The sequence below is a fragment of the Suricata suricatta genome, chromosome 2 (assembly GCF_006229205.1).
Source record: "Suricata suricatta isolate VVHF042 chromosome 2, meerkat_22Aug2017_6uvM2_HiC, whole genome shotgun sequence".
In the NCBI taxonomy this organism is placed as follows: Eukaryota; Metazoa; Chordata; class Mammalia; order Carnivora; family Herpestidae; genus Suricata; species Suricata suricatta.
Window position 1 is genome coordinate 62,140,685 of NC_043701.1, and position 22,088 is coordinate 62,162,772.

Here is a 22,088-nt window from a genome sequence, read left to right on the forward strand (position 1 = left end):
GGCCCTCAGACGTACTTCAGAGTATCTTAGGTAAAGTCACTCATGTCACCATGGGCGCCAGGGGCCCTGTCTTGGGACAGTCTACCAGGAGCCCCCCCACCCCCCACCCCCCAACCGTCTGCTGGAGGTGTCAGCCTGCTTGCTTTCAGAGAAAGGACACGGGTTGGGACTGGGAACGGGGAGCCCCTGTGAGGAACAGGGGCTACAAGAAAGTGGATTTCAGCTGCTGTAGGAGGAGAAGGGGCCCAGAAGGGCTGGACCCAGAGAGAAAAGGGGTCCCAAGAGGCCTCACCCTCCAGTCCAGCCAAGCAGTGGGCAGTGTCCCCGGGAGCGAGCAGCTGGCTCTGGTGGCCCTGAGCAGTTTTCCCTTTTACAGAAAGGAAAAGGAGGGGAAGGGCTGCGAATGCTGGCCTGGCTCCCAGAACCCAGGCTGCCGCCAGAGTGGAAACAGCCGCTCACTCGGGCCAGTGGGCTTGGCCAGCGCAGGGCGCTGCCAAGAGGTGGAGCCCCAGGCCCTGGTCACTGGCCCCTGTCCCTCACTTGCCACTACCACGCTCGGCCCCCTCCACCCCCCAAGCCTCAGCTCGCAGCCCTAGGTTGGAAGTTTAGGTCCCGAAGTCCTCCGTGAGCTTCAGCTGGGCGGTTGGCTTGCCCTCCCCTCTCCCCAGGAGGGCCTCCTGCAAAGTTCATACCCCCAGCCATTCCCGGGCCCACAGGTACATGGAGGTATTTACTGCCTGGTTAATAATGAGCCCTGTCAGAGCCCATGATTTGAGGCACAGCGCTTCCGGGTTCCTACTGGAGCTGAGATTCAGGCTACCTTCTCTCTCAGGCTCAGGCTTCCTTGGATAGAAAATACGGCTAATACTTCACAGAGTGATGGGTGGGTTCAACCGGGTAACATATGGCAAGCAGGAGCGGGCCCAATAAATAAATGAGAGTTCTCTTTTTCCAGGCAACTGGAATCCTGGATCACTTCCTTCTTTCTAGAAAGAGGGTGAGAAGCCAATTGAGCCCGTGGAGGGGAAAGCCGTCCCTGGTTTTAGGGTTACATCTGTCAGTCTGGGGAGCCCATGGCCCATCTGCTGGGTGCCCACTTAGCTTGGGGAGGGGACTGGTTCTGAGGCTGTTTCCCCGCTGGGGAGGTGTGTGCCCCTGGGCCCTGTTACAGCATGGTGTGGGACCCCTCACCCTATGGAAGGGCCTCCTGCACCCCAAGCCTGAAGACATCTGCCTTCTCTGAACTTATCAGCTGTTGGCAGGAGTGGGGGAAGGAGTGGAATAGGTCTTTTGAATATCTTTTATTTATTTGTTTGTTTGTTTATGAGAGAGAAAGAGAGCTTGAGTGGGGGAGGGGCAGAGAGGGAGACAGAGAATCGGAAGCAGGCTCCAGGCTCCGAGCGCCCAGCACAGAGCCTGACGCGGGGCTCGAACTCACAAGCTGTGAGATCCTGACCTGAGCGGAAGTGGGACACCTAACTGACGGAGCCGCCCAGGCTCCCCAGGCCAGGTCTTACGTAATGTTTCTGGAACAGAGTGGAGGGGTTTTCAATATACGAGTTCAGTGAGAGGGCATTTTCACCCCTGATTGTGCTGTGTCTAAACAAGCCTCCTGGGATTCCTGCTGGTGGGACTCGACGTGGCAGTCACTGCAGGATTAAAGGATGTGCGTGTCACTTCATGGATTACAAAGCACACTCAGTACACGATTCCTGTGATCCTCGCTCTAAACCAGGGGGGCAGGCGGGAAAAGAGTTCTCCTGTTTTTCAGGCAAAGGCATTGGGTCCTGGAGAGGTCACACTGCTGATTGCTGTGCAGACTTGACCCACTATAGGCAGGGAGGAGGGAGTGTCTTTATTCAGCCTCATGCATGGAGCTCTGATAAGACATTTTGCAAACACACACACGTGTACATACATGTGCTCTGTTTCTTCCCAGGTTCAGCCTCCTGTCACTATGGGCAAGGAAGGGACGTGGAGAGTACCCTCCCGCATACGGCACACCACCCTTTGGGAAAGCAGTACTTCAGGGGCCATGGCCGTGGCAGCTTCTCTAGAATCTGAGACCACCTTGAGCCTTGCCCCAGGCACATTCAGGCTGTCCCCACGGATCCAGGGTCTCACTTGGGCCCTGCTTCGTGAGGTGCTGAGCAGTGGACCCATAGGAGACACCTGTGACCGGTATGGCATCTCAGGCTGGTCCAGGCCTGGGCCCAAGCTGTGCACAGGGTAGGGGCTAAAAGCCACCACCAGGCAGCCACCGCCAGCACCAGGCTGTGGTGTGCAGGGCAGGCGAGGCCTTCCGCACAGGAGGGGACAGTGGTGGTTTCAGACCCCCTGATCTCCTCTCGTCACCCACATGTTCAGGGGCTACACACCCACTCCTCACTGGAGTACGGTGTGGCCCAGGGCCAGCAGAGCAAGTGTGGAGGAGGGTCAGGGCAGAGTCGAGAGGCATACAAACAAAGATATCAGAGTCCCCTGGTTTCAGATTCAAATCCTGACCCCCTTTCTTAGCAGTGGGGCCATCTTGGGAAGTTATAGAACCTCCCTCTTTGCCGGTTTCCTTATTTGGAAACTGGAGATTCACAATAGCACCTTCCACACGGGCTCTTAGGGCAATTTAGATGAGACAACATGCCTAAGTCCCTGGAAGCAATTCCTGCTTACGGTGATCGCTCCGTCCACGTTCATTGTCACTCAATGGTCAACGGAAGTATCTTTCTTCACAGCTACCCTGCTGGGCAAATAGAAGCCGTTCGCAGAGCGGCTCATCACATAACATATCCAGGTTTCACCTGTTATTTTGTTTATGTCCAGCCTCCCCAGCTGGAATAGCATTTCCACAAGGGCAGGGATCTGTGACTGTTCACGGATGTGTCCTCAGTGCCTAGAAGACCATCTGGTGCAAAATGAAAGCCCCATTTGTTGGCTGAAAGGGAGACCGAAGGAAAGAGAGAGACCCTGTGAAAGAAAGAAGTAAAATCTCTTGAGAAGGCCATTGAAAAGGATGGTCCAGGGGAGCCATTGCTGATCAAAGAGCTACCCTGCTTGCTGGTTTTGTTTTCTATTTGTTTGTTCTGTTTCTGTTTTTTAAAATTGGCTTTAAAAATCATGACTATTAGAAGAACTAATGATGTACGGAGAAACACTTGCAGCTGGAATAAGAACCAGGAGGTCATCTGCTGCCTGTTGGCTCGGTTGAGATCCAGCTGGTAAAAAAAAAAAAAAGAGAGAGAGAGAGAGAGAGAAAGAAAGAAAAGAAACAAAACCAACTTGCATTGGATGAAGTTGTCAGGTTCTAGATTTTTTTGCACTTTCTGCTTGAGGCTGAGGGTCAGATCACTTCCTCTTCACTCCTGGATGTTGATTCTGTCACTGTCAACACGACGTCTCCTGTAAGCGGTGTTCTGTGGTGTTGCTCTGGTGGAGGCTGCCTCACTAGGTGTAGCCTGGCCACACTGGACGGTCATTAGAGTTGTGTTCCCACTGCTGAACTATAGTTGGCATTTTTTAGCTGTCTCCGGGATCACTGAGTTACTGTAAGAGTATAAAACCCAGGAGGGGCCAAAGGGAAGAAATGCACAGGACAAGGTACAGGGAGAGGGTAACCCCATCTTCCATACATTCCAGGTGTGCCTCTCTCCCCAAATCTCTGAATTTCTATGCAATCACTATCCCCAAGGCTCTTCTGCCTGCTGTTTATATTTATAGAGACCGTGGCAACTGTGCTGGCCTGAGCTGGCTCGGAATCCACATGTGGTGGGAGATGAAGAGAATGGAAAAAGGAGCCAGGAGCCAGGTTCCTGAGAGGGGGGCAGCAAGGGAAGCCAACAGTGACCATGGCGCCCCCTCAGTCTCACCACCTCCTAAGAGCAGCAAGTTTTGATGCAGCGTCCAAACCCAGCTGCTTAGTGTTTATTTGTTGGGCACGTAATCATGCAGATAGTCCCTACAGACCAAGCTGCATCTAGTTCTCATCCCAAGAATGGGCTCAGTCATTTCAAGATATTCTTTTAGCTGCCTGGCTAGTTCTTCAAGGCTTGTGAACCAGGTGAGTCCCGCAGGAAAAGCGCAAGCCAGACTGTGAGCGGGCAGATCAAGGGGGCAGCCTGTGGAGGGAGGGGCCCTCAGTGCCGGCCCCAGTCTGCATGTACTCTTGTCACACGGCAGCTCAAGGCCACTGCCCCCGAAGAGGAGGGGAGACTTGGGGTCAGCTGGGGAGAGTCCCTCTTTCACCTGAACTTGGTCTGGAAGGCGCCAATTGTCAGCAGATTTACCTTGTTGTAAATAGTCTGCCCTGAGTTCCGCATGAGCTTGGGAGGTGAAGCGGACTGATTTCTGTTTGAAAAGATGCCCTCACAGCCCCCTAGGCCAGGCTGAAACCTGAGAGAAGAGCCAAGGAAAGGCACTGAGAGTGCAGGTAGGGGAGGGATCTCCCGTCCATCCCCCATCACAGTGAGAGGAAGGGAAAGGGCAGGGGTCCCACTCAGGCTCTGGGTAGGAGGGTGCTCCAAGAAAGGATTTAGCAGAGGCTCTGCAGAGCCCAGCAGGTCAAGCTTCCCAGGGAAAGGCCCAGGGTCACTGAAAACTATCCAAGAAGATCTCTCCAGACAGGGAGGGTCCAGAACACCTGCACTGGAAGAAAGGGTCTCATCGAAGTCTTGGATTGCATTTTCCTGGATGCTGCCATGGTGAGCATTTCCATATGTGTCCTTGGCCGTCTGTTTTACTTTCGTGCAATGGTTGTGTATCATTTTTGCCCGTTTTTCTATTGAACTGCAGGTCTCTATCCTACTCACTCCATCCCACTGGAGTCCCCAGACCCTTGATCTAGTCTTGATTCTAATCCTTTGTCACTCAGGTGCTATACAGGTCTTTTCCCAGTTTGTGGCTTCTCTTTTGAAATTCTTTAAAGCACCTGTGATAAACTGAGGTTCTCAAGGTAGTTGAAATCATGAATTTTGCATGGCTTGTGATTTTGTGTGTGTGTCTTGTTCCATTTTTTTCTGGTTGGATGTCCCACCCTCCAGAAACTGTTGCCGTGTAGGGACCTGTCCTGGTACCCCAAGTGGGAGATGGGCAGGCTCTCAGCTGCCTTGATACCAGGAACACCACCACAACCTCAATGGAGCCGCTGCTATCCACTGCACAATAGGCACTGGGCACAGACTTCTGCTTCGGTGCCCTCCCTACTCCTGCTTTGGGTCAGCACAAAGGTCCCAGTGAATTTGAGCCCATAGGGATCCATGAGGAGGAAGAGGCAATGCACCCTGGAAGGTTTGGATCCGGCATCCAACTGGGGGTGCTCGAAATACTGTGGGCAGCATGGAGCTGTCTGCTCACCACATGCCAGGATCTGCCAGGGACCGCCTCACAGCTAATGACAAGCCCTCCTGTCAGAGCCACAAAGCAGCGCTTTGTGATGGTCGCGGTAGCCTGCATCCTCCCAGGGCAGGGCTCCAGGCCGGGCTGGTCAGCCCAGGCCACAGCGGACAATGGAACCACAGTCGGGTCTACACCGGCAACGCAAGGCAGCGTGGAAAGTGGCAACCAGAAGCAGCGGCCAGGTCCACCCACGCCTCCCCAGCAGGGTGGCAGGCAGGGCGTGATTCCCCAGAGTAAACTGGGCAACCTGAGTCCTGAAAGTCTGCCCAGCACCCAGGCAGGCTCCGCAGACACCCCCCTGGGCCTGCCTTTCCTGTTCTCAGTTTCCCGCGTCCAGCAGGAAGCCCTCGTAAACATTGAGTGGCTCGGGCCATGGGCCCTCTCCTGGACGACACGCTTAGGCAGCGAAGTGAGGAGAAGCTGAGCCGAGGCCCCGAAAGGAACGCCAGCCCCCAGCCTCTCCTTTCTGCTCGTGGTCTGATTTGAAAGCCGCCTGGGGGAACCACCCACCTGCAAGTTGACCACTTGAGGTTGGTGCTGGGGTTCTCTGAGCCCCGCTCTCAGGGAAGGACGGGAAGTCAGGCTTCCAGAAGTGACACTGGTTAGTGTGGTATTTAATTGGTATTTTAAAACACCAATAGCAAGTAGAGTAGTATCAGGGTTTTTTTTTTTTCTTTTTCTGTTTTGAAAGATGCAGAATTAAAAATTTGCATCTCTCCTGTCTGAGGAGCGAAAGGGAGGCTTGTCTCTGTCTGTGGCTCCACCTGAGCAGCCCCGGGCCTAGTCTCACTTCTGCCTTCTGGCTCTGCTGCTGCCCTGCTGCCCAACACAGCTGCCGCCCTGGGGCCATCCCCTGCCCGCCCCACGCTTATCAGACTTTCTCCATGCCTCCTCTCTCTGGCCACAGACCACGGTTCCGACCATTTTGAATACACTTTCCTAGTTAGTGCAAAATATTTGACCTACACTCCCCTGCCCCATTGTAATGGACTTATATGGAATCTAATATATGTTAGACTTATATAGAGCATCCAGTGGGTGAGAAACTATACAACTGATGACAGCGGCAGTGAATTCAGTAACCCCATTAAGTGCAATGACATTTTCTTTACCAAAGAAGCATCCAGACACTTTTGAAAAACAGTACAATATGTGCAGTCTGTTCCGTCTAAGGACAGTGGGGAGCATGCCTGCAAGTTTGCAGATGCTCACAAGAGCTCTAGTATCTTGAAGGGCACCCCAGTGTCCCCAGGCCTGGAGGTTCAGAGCACTCTCTGGGTTCCTCCACTGGAGAGGACAAGGACATACAGACCTGGGTCTCCAGGGCCGTGGACACAGCCCAGGCTGCCTTTCATGTCTGGCCTTGGGTGGAGAACCAGTTGGACCAGAAGTTCTTTGCTGGTTTGGGGGTGGGGGGGGTGGGGAGGAACACAGACTTCCTGGAGTGAGATTTTGGAGATTTCCTCTGAAAAGTGCATTTTACAATGCAAGGGATTCCCAGAATCCTGGAGTCCTTCCACAGGCATTATGGACCCCACAGGGCAATCAACTAGATTGAGAGATCTCAAAAGCTCCAGTTCTAAGAGTCTGTGGTTTATGATTTGCTTAGTGCTTGCTGGACTTTGATTCCCTGGAAGAATGCATGGAGTGGGGCCCCTGGTCGTTGCCTCCTCCTCTACTATCAGTGTGTGGGGCCAATGTAACTGTGGGGGGCGGCGCAGAGAACCACCCTGTCTGCTGTTCTGACTTAATTTCTTACTACTCTCCCACTTGCTTGCTCTGATCCAACCACACAGGGCTCTTTACCTTCCTGCCTCAGGGCCTTTGCATTCACTGTTGTCACTGCCTGGAGGTCTGATTTTGAAGCCATTTGTGCAAGTGCAGTTTGTACTGTCATGTTAGGACACATTTTTATGAAGTTTTATTTTTCAAGTAGGCTTCACACTCAGCATGGAGCCCAATGTGGGCTTTAAACTCTCCACTGTGAGATCAAGGCCTGAGCTGAGATTAAGAGTGAGACACTTAACCAACTGAGCCACTGAGGCACCCCTGTGAAGATGCTTTTATTCTCATTTGGCCTTAGATTAAGAAAATATCACAAGAGTACATTAAAAAATTTTTTGAGGGGCGCCTAGGGGGCTCAGTCAGTTAAGGGTATGACTTCGGCTCAGGTCATGACCTCATGGTTCATGAGTTTAAGCCCTCCCCTGGGCTCTGTGCTGACAGCTCAGAGCCTGGAGCTTGCTTCAGATTCTGTGTCTCCCTCTCTCTCTGCTCCTCCTCTACTCATGCTCTGTCTCTCTCTCAAAAATAAATATTAAAAAAAAAGAATTTTTTTACATTTGAGGCAGCTTTAAGAAAAGGTTAGTAAAGATAATAGAGAGTATATCAGTCAGCTCTCACCAAGTTTTGCGACAGTAACAAACAACCCCACAATCTCAGTGGCTAACAACAACAAAAGTACTTACCCCCAAGATATTTATTCTTTGTCTCTCAGCTGTGGCTCTGCTCCAGACACTTCTTCATTGCAGGATGAGGGGCTAATGAACTATTGTTCAGTCTCTCTTTTATCCTCTTCAAGGAGAAGGTGACACTGAACAAAGGAGCCAAGGAATTCCCCACTTTCTTTCCATTAACGATCTTTAAGAGGAAAGGAAGTCCGAAGGGTTGTGGGGTGGAAACTTCCTCCAGCTATCAGGATACTAGGCTCTGTCTCCCCACAGCAGGACTGAAACTGTCACTGCCCCAAAGCAGGAGTGGGCTGTGGCCATCAGGAGGGATGGAGTCCTGGGGACTGAAGCCTTTCTACTGCAACTGCCCAAAGAGGGCCTCTGGATGCCATTAGAAGACTTTGGGCAAAGGCAAAGAGGAGGAGGAACAGAGGAATGGTAAGGGAAACAGAGGCCAGGAAGAAAGACAGAAAGAGGGGATCGTGGCACATGTGCACTCTGAGATTCCAGGCTTCTTCAACTCAGAACAAGGAGGGGGGCAGCACAATGAGCCCCAGAGGCCACCAGCCTGTGGTTACCCCTAAACCTCTGCCTAGCCCTCACCTGAGCCTCCTCCCATGGGGAATGAGTGGACATTAGAATTAGAAAAGCACTGGGTGGTTTGTTTCTCCTTCCCTTGAATGATCTCTTTTCTCAGCCATGGGGAAAACAAGTTTCAAAGTAGATTGGGAAAGAGGGGTGGGGGTGGGGTACAGATATGGAAAGAATGAGGAGGAAACAGATGGTGCCTGCTAAGGCGACCAGATTTTTTCCCCCAGTTAATCTGGGAATGACCTAATTTACATAGTATTTGCATAAATTTCCATTTCAAATTAAAACTGTCCTCACTTCAAATATAAGGGAGAAAAATCTAGGAGATGGGGCGATCTACTGTAATTGACTTCTGTGAAAGGCAGGTCAAGCTTTTAAACCCTGGCAGAGGAGGAAGGAAGCTTGCCTCTTGTCCATTAGCAGGGAGGGTGTTGGGGGGGCCTCTCTGCTTCTAAAATTAGAGAAACTAGCCACAGATAGGGCCAGAGAAGGGGTGACATGAGGAGATTCAACCTCTTCTTTGGGAAGAACCAAAATTAGGAATGGAGTAGAAAAAAAGTAGGGACTCTGTCCTGAAGCTGGGGTGATGGGCTTTGGGCCCAGCATGTCCAGGCCCAGCAGACTGGACGCCCACATGGGGAGCAGGGTTCATCTAGGCCTTCCTGACACATGTCTGGCTGCTTGTCTCTCCATCCATTCATTCTCATCCTCCACCAAATCCCAATCCCACCACATGCCCTCACAGACACACAAACTTCTGTGCACGCACACACATGCGTGCACGTATACACACACACACACACATCCAGTCCCAAATCTGGCAATGGGTGCCGCGCAATTGAGGACGTGCAATCTCCTCGACACACCCAGATTTTCCCGGGTCAGACAGGACCTGGCCCAGTAAATGTCCAGGCCCCTCTCTGTGTGTCTGGCACTCAATCAGATCCAGGCAGTGAGTCCTTAGGGCAGGTCCGATGGGACAGACCCACAGGGGAGGCTGGGATGGCGTCATGCGCCGTAGGGATGTGTTGGCTGCAGAAGCCTTTCTGGTGAATGAGCTCCAGCCAGCGGCCCTGAGCGGCGCTCGCTTCTGTGCAGGCCGAAGGTCAAGGTGGACTTCTGCTCCGAGTCCTGAGTAGTGGACTCCATGTCTTCAAGGGGTTGTGTCTCCCTCCCTCAGCCTACTGATTTCTCTCCATGGGGGAAATCTTTCTAGTTCCCACCTTCTTAAGCCCAGAGAATGAGGTGAGGGAGCCTTGCTCTCTCCTATACTGCTTCCCTGAAACAGGTTTTGCTGGGAGTTTTCATGCCTCCCCATCCTTGAGGCTAAAGCCAGAGAGGGTCCCTGCCCCCACCCACCCCTCCCATGCCCAATTCTCTTGAGACAAGAACACAGAACAGCTTGGCCACAGAGGTGGGGGCAAGGGGGGCAGGGGGGCCATCAGCCAGGAGTTTGAGGAGAGGGAGGGGTTTTCAAAAAAAAAGGTGACCGAGGGGGAAAAGACATTTATGAATATTTCAAACAATTGATTCTGCCCCATTCTTTGTTAGGAAGATGTGACCCAGAGGCCATACAGGCTCAAAATAAAACAGAACAAGACTAGAGAAAAGAGTGCCAGCAAGATGAGAAGGAAGAGAAAGGTCAAGTGGAGAAGTCGGAGTTCAATGCTGGCTAGTTTTTCAAAGGCCACTCTCTCTGAGCCCCAGTCCAGCGCCAGCCTCTGGGCCAGGCCTCACAGTGCCTGCGAGTCAGGAGTCTCTGAGCAGCTGCTCCAGGCTATCACGTGGTTCAGGTTCACGGGCCTGACACTCCTGCCGGCCTAACAGGGGGCTCAAAGGAGACCCCGGCAGAGCCAGATGCTCGCATTAGCTGCTCTGTGAAAGGCCCCATGGCAGCAAAGCCATTTCTTTGGGGGGGGGGGTCACCCCCTCCCTTGCATAAGCAATGCTATGCTTGAAGCCCAAGGTCAACAACTCTTTGCTGGAAAGGGCCCCACAGCAAGTATTTTAGGCTTTGCAGACCGTGCCCAGGTCTGCATTGCAGTGTAAAAGCAGGCCACAGACAACATACAGATGAACGAGTGTGGCCGTGAGCCAATAATGAGAGACATGGAGATTTGAATTGCATATCTTTCTCATATGTTGTGAAATTATATTCTTATTTTGATTCCCACCCCCCATTTAAAATCATCCTTAGCTCACAGACCTACAAAAAACAGGCTGAGGGCTGAATTTGGCTGGGAGGCCCTACTTTGCTTTGAGCAAACCCCAAAGCAGAAGGTTGGGTCTTCATCAATGCAAATTAAGAGAAGGTTGATACGATTTCTAGAAAAATCTAAGTAGAGGATGTCTTGAATGCATTTAAAATAAGATTTGATCGCAACTTCTCCCTGTCACACACAGCGTTGGTTACCTTTCTTCCTTTCCGTACCTTGATGTTTCTCAAACCGACATTTGCCATACATTAGTGGGATGCAAAATTCATGAACAGCATTTTGGAAAACATAGGATAGAATAAAAAATATATCAGAGTCTGTCGCACATAGCAAAGCTTGTATCTTATAAAAGCCAGCCGTGTGTATGTTCGTATGTATACACTTGTATGTCTACATGTGAGCTGGATTGTAATGTCAGATGTATTTCTGATAGCGGATCATGGTCAAAGCCAGCGCTCTGAAGAACACTGGGAAAGAGATTGGTTGAATTTCCAGCTCTCCAAGTCTGACATTTCTCTCTCTACCCCTGTGTCCCTGTAGGTTTCTTTGCTGATCAACTCTGAGAACCACTGGTCAGATGTCCTCACCGTGATGCTCTGGCACGCCCAGAGACAAAGGCACAGGCCACGCCTCCCTGCCGGTCTCTGCACCGCACTACCACGCACCACCACGCCGAGCGCCGAGCGTTGTTCATAGAAGCTCAGTATGTTGAATGCATCCCAGAGCGCAGGGTTATGGGTGCAAAGGCTCTGCAGCTTACAGGAGCGCAGAGTGATTGTGGAACGGAAAGAAACTCAATGAAAGAGACCTCAGGAGCTGTCCCCCCAGCTGCCCCAACCCCTGAGCTTACATATACAGCTCATTAGGGCTTAGTGGGGTCTGAGGCAGAGTACATTCTTCCTCTCCTTTGCCAGGGAGCAAGGCTTCTTTTCCAAGGGACATGAGGTCCGTGCAAACATTTGGAAGAGCTCACCTTGGCATACGGAGAGGGCCATCTGCATTCCTCAGTGAGAAATGTCAGTTATCACAAAGGCTTCAGGGAGATGTAAAAGCGTATCCCAGTAACCCAGCAGACTTTGAGGGGACTAAAGCAGGCCGTGATGGGCACTGGCAGGTGTGGGCTGGGTGGGGCAGGAGACGGAGGAAGATTGTTCCAGAAGCACTGGCAGAAGCAGCCACAGCCCTTGCCCTTACAGCTTGCAGAGATCCTCCTGCCGAGACCCTTCCAGATTTCTACTCTTCATCTGGCTTTGTGCCTCCAGGCCTGGTAGCAGCCTTGAAGGTGCTATTCATAGTCACTGGGATGTGCAGGGGCTGCAGGCGGCCCCAGGGGGTGACTGCCACTATCTGGGTTTCCTCCCTTCTGGAACCAGGCTTGAGACAATTCCATCCATCACACAGCAGAGAGGAGGGAATGGGCTTTAGGAAAGGAGAGGGGGAAATCACAAGGCTAATAGAGAGCAAGCAGGAACAAGCAGGCACTTATCCCCTATTATGCCATCCTTTCTGGGGGAGGGGGCAAGGGGAGCTGGGGCTACAGACTAGGTCTGCATCCTAAGTCCTAGCAGAGGGTTGTTCACCCAGGGGCGTCTGGGCCAGAACACAGGCTGCTTGGCTCCAGGCAGAGGGATGTACTAGCATTGCCTGGACCTCTTGAGGGGCAGACAGGAAGCCTTGTTTGGGGAGCTTAGGGTCAGACCCTCCAGCTGGGCGAGGAAGACTGGTCCTAGCTAGCTCCCATCCAAGCAATGCAGAGAGAGCTCCCAGAGGCTCCCTTCAATGCCCTCACCCTTTGCTCTGTTCCCCCTCCCTGGCCCCCGGAAACTATGCTCCTTAGCTTCTGGGTCTGCCTTCTGCCTAGACAGTCTGGCCATCAAGACCCTCCATGTGCCAGGGCCTCATGAGTCCTTCAGGATTTTGGAGATGCTGTTGAGTGCGCCCTGATGGCCTCAGCCATGACCATGTTGCACAAATTAATAAGACTCATGACTGTCTGGAGCCCACCAGGCTGGTGGCGGCCCCCCAGTGCACATTTGCAGTGGACCCTGGGGAGGCAAGATGCGGAGACCCAAACTTTTCCCCTTCCTGCTCTTAGAGCCAGAGTGTTCAGTTGCAGTGTTTTGTTCTGTCTTGTTTTATTACTTTATTTTCTTTAGATGAAATAAGCATCTGGTGCAGAGGTCTTTGTCCATTTTAAACACCTCTTCCACCTCCTGTGGGTGTTGTGACCCCTCCCCCTCCTATCTAGTGTGTTCATTTGCTTATGAACTTAATGGATGCTAAGTAAGTGAGCAAAGATGGTGTTTTTCTGTACTGGAGCAGATGTGTGTCTGAGGAGACGTGCTTATACAGGCTACATCACCTGAAAGGCACCTCCAGGCAGTGCCCTGCCACCCAGTGGGACAGGCACCGCCAACCCATAAGGTGCCCCAGGGGAAGGTTTCCTGGGGAACTGAATGTGCAAACGCTCCCCTCCACCCTCGCCCCATCTCCCCCCTTCCTCAAGGCGCTAAGTAAGAACAGCCCCTGACCTCGAGTGGCAGGTACCAGTCCAGGGCTGGGGAAAAGAGTCTGTGCTCCACAATTTTGATGGATTAAAACAAGGAATAAGTCTTTCAAGTTCTATCCACATGAAGTTCCAGCGCTTTTAGGGAATTCTGGGAAAAGCAGGACAGGCCAAGGAATGCTCACGCATCTGGACTGACTCATCCTTAGGGATGAAGAATTCTTGCCTGATGTCTGACATTCCCAGTTTGGAATTTGCATAGACCCAAAGGGATTCTTCAGGGCAGCTGAAAGCTGGAGCAGGCTGGCTCTATCCTCAGCCCTCACATGCCGCCTGCAAGGACAGGGGTGTGGGCTAAGGTGCAAAGTGGCCCAAATGTTTTTATGGCCTTTGAGGGCACTTGTCTTCTCACTGAGCACAGATCTCCCGGCACCAGGTGCAGAGCGATGTGGTAGGACCGAGGTTCTGGGGCTGAGCCTAGCACTGCCCCTAATGGGCTCAGTTGCCTTGCCAGCTCTGGGCTTTCCTCTCTGTATTTGCATAACAAAGGGGCTGCCCCAGAGGACCTCAAAGCTTTTTGCAGAGTTAAAACTCCTAGGACAGTTTTCTGTCTCTAAACTCTACCCAATGCATGGGATTGTTCTGAGATTGGCATGAGGTTTGTGAAAACCCCATCAGCACTTCTAATGACGATGAGTCCGTAGGCTCTGGATCTGCCTGGGCCGTCACCTGGCAGGTACTGTTCTTCATGGATTCACAAGCTCCTTAGATCTGAAATTTAACAAAAGCTTGGATGAGCCCAGATTAGGGTTTTTGGGGGGAGTGGACTTGAGGCCTGTTCTGTTGAAGCACTTTCTCAGAGCCAGGTGACATTCACAGACCAGTGTGGATGGCAGCAGTGGGGGCTCCGCCCCCTCGTCCACCCCAGTCCTGAAAGTCCTGTGCCCAGTGACATCAAGCAGCAAGCAATATGCACTAAAAGAAAACCCCAAACTGAATAGTGGTGGGTCACTCAGTACTTACCACACTTTCCACTGGGTGAATGCCCAAGTCCAGACTTGCATGTTCCAAATTGGCCATTGTCTTGGCCTTCTTCTCCAGAACCAGTGACGTCTGGCCTGAGGATCTTAGAGAGGCAGGACGAACAGAGGCAGGGGGAGTATCCCATAGCCCCGGCTATGAAGTTTCTGTCACCTTCACCTGGAGGGGCCTCGAAATGTGCAAGCCCCAGCAGGACTCTAAGAAAGAGGGCTGATGCTTCCCCAGGGAACTCCCACCTAGCTAGAAAGAACAGTGAATGTTTGCTGCTTATTATGTACATGATCTCACTTAATATACATACACCAGTAGGGGCAGACTTATGCTGCTATGCTGTCGTCATCATCATCACCATCATCAAAATGGAAGCACAAAGATGTTAAATAATTTACCCAAGATCACAAAGAGCCAATATTTGACCACAAGTGTATTTTTTTTTTTACTTAGAGGAAGTTTCCTTTATTTATTTATTTATATTTAAATCCAAGTTAGATAACATATAGTGTGTTAATGATTTCAGGAATAGAAATTAGTGATTCTTAATGTGTAACACCCAATGCTCATCCCAACAAGGACCCTCCTTAATGCCCATCCCCCACCTAGCCCTTCCTCTTGCCAGCAACCCTGTTTGTTCTCTGTATTTAAGGGTCTCTTACGGTTTGCCTCTCTCTCTGTTTTTTCTCTTATTTTTGCTTCCCTTTCCCCTTTGTTTATCTGTTCTGTTTTTTAAATTCCACATATGAGTGAAATCGTATGATATTTGTCTTTCTCTGACTGACTTGTTTCCCTTAGCATAATACACCCTAGTTTCATCCACGTTGTTGCAGATGGCAAGATTTCATTCTTTTTCATCACCAAGTAATATTCTATTGTGTATGTGTATATATATATATATATATACAGTTGGACATTTGGGCTCTTTCCACTACTTGGGTATTGCTGATAATGCTGCTATAAACATTGGGTGCATGTGCCCCTTCAAATCAGCATTTTTTGTCCTTTGGATACATTCCTACTAGTACAATTGCTGGGCCATAGGGTAGTTTTATTTTTAATTTTTTGAGGAATCTCCATACTGTTTTCCAAAGTGGTTGCACCAGTTTGTGTTCCCACCAGCAGTGCAAAAGGGCCCTTCTTTCTCCACATCTGTTGTTGTTTGAGTTAATTTTAGCCATTCTGACAGGTGTGTGGTGGTATCTCATTGTGACACCAAGTCTATCTAGTATCAGAGTTGACATTCTTTATCAGTAAGCTATGTCTTCTCCAGAGTGGGGATGGGCCAGCTTGGTGGCATTCACATAGATTAGAGACCATTTTTTTTTTCTTGAGACAGTATTGGGCAGCAAAGTGAAAAGAGTCACCAGAATTTGGAGGATTAAATAAATAAAGTTTGAACAAAGATCTGGAAGTGTTGGAGAAATGAGATATTGAGGTTTGAGAAGTCATATCTCTAGGATTCTAGGAGCCTTCAAATACAAGGAGGAATTAGACCTTTGGGACAGCATCCTAGGCCTGGGCAGACGTCAGTCTAGGCAGAGAGGTCCAGGCAGAAAGGTCGCTTCCCCAGTTTAACACTCCAGCCCAACCAGGGACAGTGCCAGGCCAAGGGAAACTCCAAGTTGATATGGGGATCTACCCACCAAATGTCTCCCACTGCCAGCCCTGGTGGTTATGGTTTTTTACGAAGAGAGGCACCAGAGGCATTCTGCTGTCTTTCAGTTCACTAAAGAAATCCCAGCAGGATAAAGCAGAGCTTCTAACACACCATAAGCGTGGCTGGCCTGACATAGGCCTCCCATGTATGAACTCCTGGGTTTTTTGGTTTGTTTTGTGTGGGTGTGTGTGTTTCACTGTTGTTGCTATTTTTTTTTTAAGATTTTAAGTAATCTGTATCCAACATGAGGCTTGAACTTACAACCGAGAAATCAAGTGTTGCACACTTCACCAACTGAGCCAGCCAGGCGCCCCCTCCTGGTGATTTTGAAAGCACTTTGGTTTGAAGCTGGAGGCTCTAGAGTTGACCTTTAGAGGGTTGATGCAACCCTACAGAATAAACCAGGTGGCAGCTGGGAGCTCTGTGTCAGAGAAAAGGAGTGTTAAACTGATGCTCACCAATCCCTTTCTCCCCAGTCCTTCAGAGAGGCAGCCTTTGGCTTCTAGGAAAATAAAATGTGTGATGCAGAAAGAACAGAGGTGTTCAAGGTGAAGCCAACGCTTGACAATTATTATGAGTATCCCCACTCCTGTTGCCATCATACTTTTAGGATAGGAGAAAGTAGCCGACACATGGATCATGGAAGCTATCCTACCCATGATTCCTAGCTGAGAGAAACTGCCCCAGTCACAGAGGGAAGTGCCTCCAGCTGTTTCTCATCCAGTGTTTGTTTTTGACATGGGACCCTCTTGGCCGCATGTGACTGAGCAGGAGTGGGTGCCTCACCCAGGGCGTGCCACCCACGGACTGGCCGGCATTGTCTGATGAAGCCTGGGTCAACCAGCCCTGCCCAAATGAGAATTAGAATCAGCAAGTAGATCAAGCAAATGCTATCTTTCCCTCTTAGGGAAGTGATTTTGGAAATAAAGAGACAATGAGCCGGCTGGTAGCAGGACAAGAATCATGAAGATCCCCCGAGAAGAGGTGAGTGAGGAGTGCAGTCACCAAGTCACACTGATGCCGAGCACCAGGACCAGCAGTTCTACACGCAAACGTCTCTGCACGTGGGTTGGCAATGTACCCTCACAGGTGGGTACCACATTGTGCACAGTATGGAAGAGGTACCTTTTGTTGCAACCAGAGATGTATATTGCTAAACAGTGTTTGTCAGAATGTTGAAAGGAGTGCCTCAGGCAGAATGGGAGAATCCCAAGTGGGCACGTGGGAGGGGAGAGTAGAGCGTAATGACAAAGTGTGCCAGGGAACTCCAGGCTGTTTCATAGAATGGGTACAAGTTTGGGCCTGTGAGTATAGAAGACAGCAGTTGGTATCAGAGCCCTTATCCTCAAATAAAGAATATTTGAGGGCTTATAGAGTAAATGAGCCCTTTAAAGCCTTGCCCAAAATTCTAGGATCAGAATTTTGTATTAGGACCCTCTTGTTTTCAACTGACAGAAACTCAACTCAGAGGAACTTATGAAGGAACTAGATGGCTCATGTAATGGAAAAATATAAGGACAGAACCGACTTTAGTCATGGCTGGATCCAAATGTACAATATCATGAGGAGTTAGCCCTTCTCTCTTACTCTGCTTTCCTCCAGGTGGCTTTATGCTATGGTTGGCAGGCTTTTCCCACACTCGACAAGGTGGTCAGCATTGGGTTCACGCTTCATGCTTCCCCCCTGATGGCTTAGCAGCCTCACCAGGCAAAGAGTCATTCCTAGAAGTATTGCACGAGTCCCGGGACAGCTCTCATTGGTCTGCCTTGGGACGTGTGTTGACTTCTGAACCAATCACTGGGACCAGGGAGAAGCAGCAATCTGATTGGCCTGGCCTGGATCATGTGTTCAGCATGATGTTATCCCCACCAGAACACATAGCCTAATATAGAAAATTGCTGTTCCTGGAGGGATGTTGATCAGGCACTAACAACAGATAGCTACTGGAGCCCCAAACAAAACAGCTGAGTACAATCTCTCTGATCCTTGAACTCCTGATGTGAACCTCCTATAGCTGGTGTTGAATGATCTTCGGATCCTAGCTCAATGAAAGAGGACTAACTATATTTTGGGGTTATTAATAATGGGTTATTTATTTATTTTAACATTTATTTATTTTTGAAAAAGAGAGAGAGACAGAGCATGAGTGGAGGAGGGACAGAGAGAGAGAGAGAGAGAGAGAGAGGGAGACACCGAATCTAAAGCAGGCTCCAGGCTCTGAGCTGTCTGCATAGAGCCTGATGCAGGGCCGCACCCACAAATTATGAGATTATGACCTGAGCCAAAGTCGAAGGCTTAACTGAGTCACCCAGGCACCCCAGTAATGGGTTTACTAATCAAGGTTTTTATCAACAAACAACAAAATCCACTCTAGTTTGTTTTAACAGAAAAAGAATATCTTAAAGGACATTAGTAGCTCCTGGAATCTCTGGCAGAATCAGAGAACGGGGCGTGAGTCTCCGCAGCCACGAACAATGCCCCGGTCCCTACCCCATCTATCCAGGCACAGGCTTGAGCCCACTACCCTGGCCTCTTCCTACTGGAAGCATCTCTGCCCCTGCTGCCTCCAGGGGGCTCCACGTTCCCTGCCAGCCCCCACCTGCCACCCCCAAGCATCAAGATGCAACCCCATGCAGCAGCTGCTTTCTTGCTTTTCATTCTTCCGTATTGAAGTTTCAAGTTGCTACATCCAATTGGGCAGAGCCTGGGACACATGCCTGTGTCGCAGCTGCAGAGTTAGTCTGGGAAACTGAGTTCTGATCTCCACCCTGGTGGAGGCATGCCTGTAACATGGCCTACTTTCGTAACTTAGAAAGGCTGTCCAAGCAATGCTGGGCTGGCACCAGTACGACCCACATCCACGACACCACACTTGAGACAGTCAGGTCTTCTGTGTCTTCTGGGTGCCGGAGAAATCAAACCATAAGGCCGAGATTCTTTACTGCCACATGCGTCCTGCCAGTAAAATCTGTGCATCTCTGATCTTTGCAACCAATGGAAGGCAGTTAACACAAGTAATTTGGCCGTCTAAGTCTGGATAAAATGCAGCGTGGGGTAGTGTTTCCTTCCCAGCCAGATTGGATCACAGAAGCTTGAGATTTCTTCTTCAGAAGGAACGTCTGCAGAGGGGATTTTGAAGGTGCCTGTAAAGCATGGTCACACGGAGCCCTCCTAGGACTGCCAACCCACAGACGTTTAACGGGCCTTTTTGCAGGCTTTATGAATGCCACATTGTGCTCCTGTTTAACCACAGACCATCCTCATCCACTGACAGGAAGCTTCCCCATGTGACAAATTTCCTTCAGAGTTTGGAATCCTAAAGTAGCACTTTCCAGGAGACGGCATTATCTGACTTCCCTCCTGTGGCTCCCACTGCTTTCTGGAGCTCAAGTTATTCATTTAAGAATTAGATTTTGAGGGGCACTGTCTGAATCAGTCGGGGCAACATGGGACTCTTGATCTCAGGGTTGCGAGTTCAAGCCCCACATTGGGTGTGGAGATCACTTAAATAAATGAACTTTAAAAAAAAAAAAAGAGGGGTGCCTGAGGGGCTTAGTCTGTTGAGCATCTGAGTCTTGATCTCACTCGGGTCTGATCTTATGATTTAGGGGATCGAGCCCCGTGTCAGGCTCCGTGCTGGGCTCCGTGCTGACAGTGCAGAGCCTGTTTGGGATTCTCTCTCCCTCTCTCTCTGCCCTTCTTCCCCCCACTCACGTATGAGCTCTCTCTCTCTCTCTGAAAATGAATGAATAAATGAAAATAAAAACAAACAGAAGAAATAGGTTTTGAGTATCAACTATGTCCCATGCATTGTACTGTTGTACTAACACTGGACAGAGTCTGCCCTTGGGGAGCCTTCAGACAAGTGTATCAGCCAAGCACATGATGCAAGGACAGGAACAAAAATGTCCAGGCCCCATTATCCAGAAGGAGATGCATAGTTTTCATTTTAACAGACTTACTGATCAGGATTGCTTTGGAAGCTGAGGTCTTTGACTTAATACAGGAGTATAGTCATCATATTTTCCAAACATGTAGTCTAATAAAGAAATGTCTCTGACTGGATCATTCATTTGTGTAAAAGTCTTTTAAAAGTGTCACCATTATATACGTTTAATTATATTTAATAAATGAAAATTATGAACTCAGAGGAAATAATGACCACTTCGGAAAATCCAGCCAGGGCAGTCAGTTGGATGTACACAACTGGCCCTCCAACCCTGGCGATGAGCGGAACTCCCCTCAGGGTATGGAAATGTTCCACAAGGAAAAATACGGACTTTGACAGCAAGGGAAGAGAGGAAGTGTCTTGTCTAGACCCCCCAAGTTCTCTCGCCACCACAGGCCAGGCCGTTTCCACGGCGGCGGGAGGTGCCCACCAAGACCACTAGGTGTCGCTGTGAACCCGCGAGAGCCGGGCCCCGCTCTGCGGGCCACATCAGCTTGGTCTGTTTTCAATCAACACGTTGTCAGTTTTTCTCCCCGAGGCCCCAGGGGTGTGCTAGGAATTTTTATTTCTTGAGAAATACTGTGATTCAGCTGCCCTTTGCTGGCCTTGCTTGAGAGAATGAAGACTGTGCTTGCTCTATCAGCCCCCCAGGCACGAGGTTCCCAGGCAGGGGTCTCTGGACCACTAGCTACAATGCCACCTCTTCCTGTGTTCCTCCTGGGAACAACCCTTGCCTCTGCCTTGCTCTCCCCCTCCTTTTTCGCCTTTTCACTCCTCTTTTTATCTTTCCTCTCCCAGTGCCCCTGTGACACTAATGAGCCCTCAGGGGCTCTGCCGAGGGTCCCACCCCATACTAGAAACCTTGTCCTGGTGAATTTCAAGGCACCCAAATCAGCTCCCACATAAACTAGCTTGCAAATACTACCCTCACCTTCCACCTCCCCCATCCCCTTCTGATTGGACCCCTGACCTTGCCCCCTTCTTCCAAAGCAGCCACAAAATTAAGGCGGTGTTGCAGAGGGAGCAACAAGAGGCTAAGCTAGCTCACCAGGAATTCCAGACCCTAGTCCAGGGATTAGAAGCCACACCTGTTTTCAGGCCCCACCTCCCTCTGCCACTTACTGGTGGTGAGACCGCTGGCCTTACTTTGCCATGAGAGCTTTCGAGCCTCAGTTCTTCATAGGTAAATTTGGTAGTACCTCCAGATGCATACATTAAATAAAACCCTAAATACAAAGGACCCCATGGGACCTTGCACACTGCAAGCATTCTATAAATGCAAAGTGATTTTAATTATGATTACATGGACACTTATGCAGACACATTAACACGCACTCAGCCTGGGGCTCCTGGGTGCCTCAGTCGGTTAAGCATCCGATTGTTGATTTTGGCTCTGGTCATGATCTCACAGTTCGTGAATTCAAGCCCCGTATCGAACAGTGCGGAGCCTGCTTGGGATTCTCTCTCTCCCTTTCTCTTTGCCTCTTCCTGCTCTCTCTCAAAAAAATAAAAATAAAAATAAATTAAATTAAAAAACCAAAAAACAAAAAAAATCCCACACACTCAGCCAAAGGTATAGAACTTGGGCCCTCATTCTCCTGAATCCATGGCAAGATGGTGTATTAAGGAAACAAAATCTGAGGGCATTTAGTCAGAGTTGCCAGGCACCACCGCTGATCCTAACCCTCTCTACTCATGTCCACAGTGATGAAGCTGTTCTGAGCCCAGCTGGGAGCTGTCTTGGTCAATAGCAATAGCTTGCTTGGCAAAATGCCCCATAGCTGTCCTGGAGCCTTCCGGGAAAAGGCCACTTGTGGGTGGAGCCGGCCCTCACTCCCTCCTCCAGAAGGTTTGGTACGCCACTCCTAGGTTTCCAGCTACCACACTGCTACTGTGGGTTTTTGTGGGTGACTACAGAATCCTGACTGTGGGTGCCCTGTGGCCGCTGGTCAGGCCCTGAGGCTACATACCCTGGAAAGCTTGGGGAAAGGTGGAAAGAAAGCAGAGCCGGTCTGTAACCAGGGGCATTTCTAGACGGTGAGAAGAAGCTAAATGGCAAAAAGAGCCCCTGCTGGTCCCGAGTAGTAACTGCAGCCTCATCTGCCTTTGGAAGAAGGAGGCTGTTGCTGAGTGACCCAGATCTTGATTTACTGTGTTTGGAAGGCACTTGAATACTCATAGCCAAGACGAGACTGCTTTCATTGGGCAGAAGACAGGTAGGGAATGTGTACAGAACAGAGGAAAGAATAGGCTGCCTATTAGCAGCCCAAAGCCTCAGGCTCTGGGCTTGGCAGGA

General features: G+C 50.3%; 1 protein-coding gene across 1 annotated transcript in view; it reads right to left on the reverse strand.

Annotated features, from left to right (window-relative positions):
• Positions 1 to 18,190: 18,190 nt before the first annotated feature.
• The window catches only part of CDHR3 (cadherin related family member 3), a 78,006-nt gene continuing 74,108 nt past the window's right edge, over positions 18,191 to 22,088 (reverse strand). Inside the window, exon 20 of the mRNA XM_029956757.1 lies at positions 18,191 to 18,962. Coding sequence (XP_029812617.1) covers positions 18,871 to 18,962 — 92 coding nt within the window. The 3' untranslated portion in view covers positions 18,191 to 18,870. The remainder of the gene's footprint in view (positions 18,963 to 22,088) is intronic.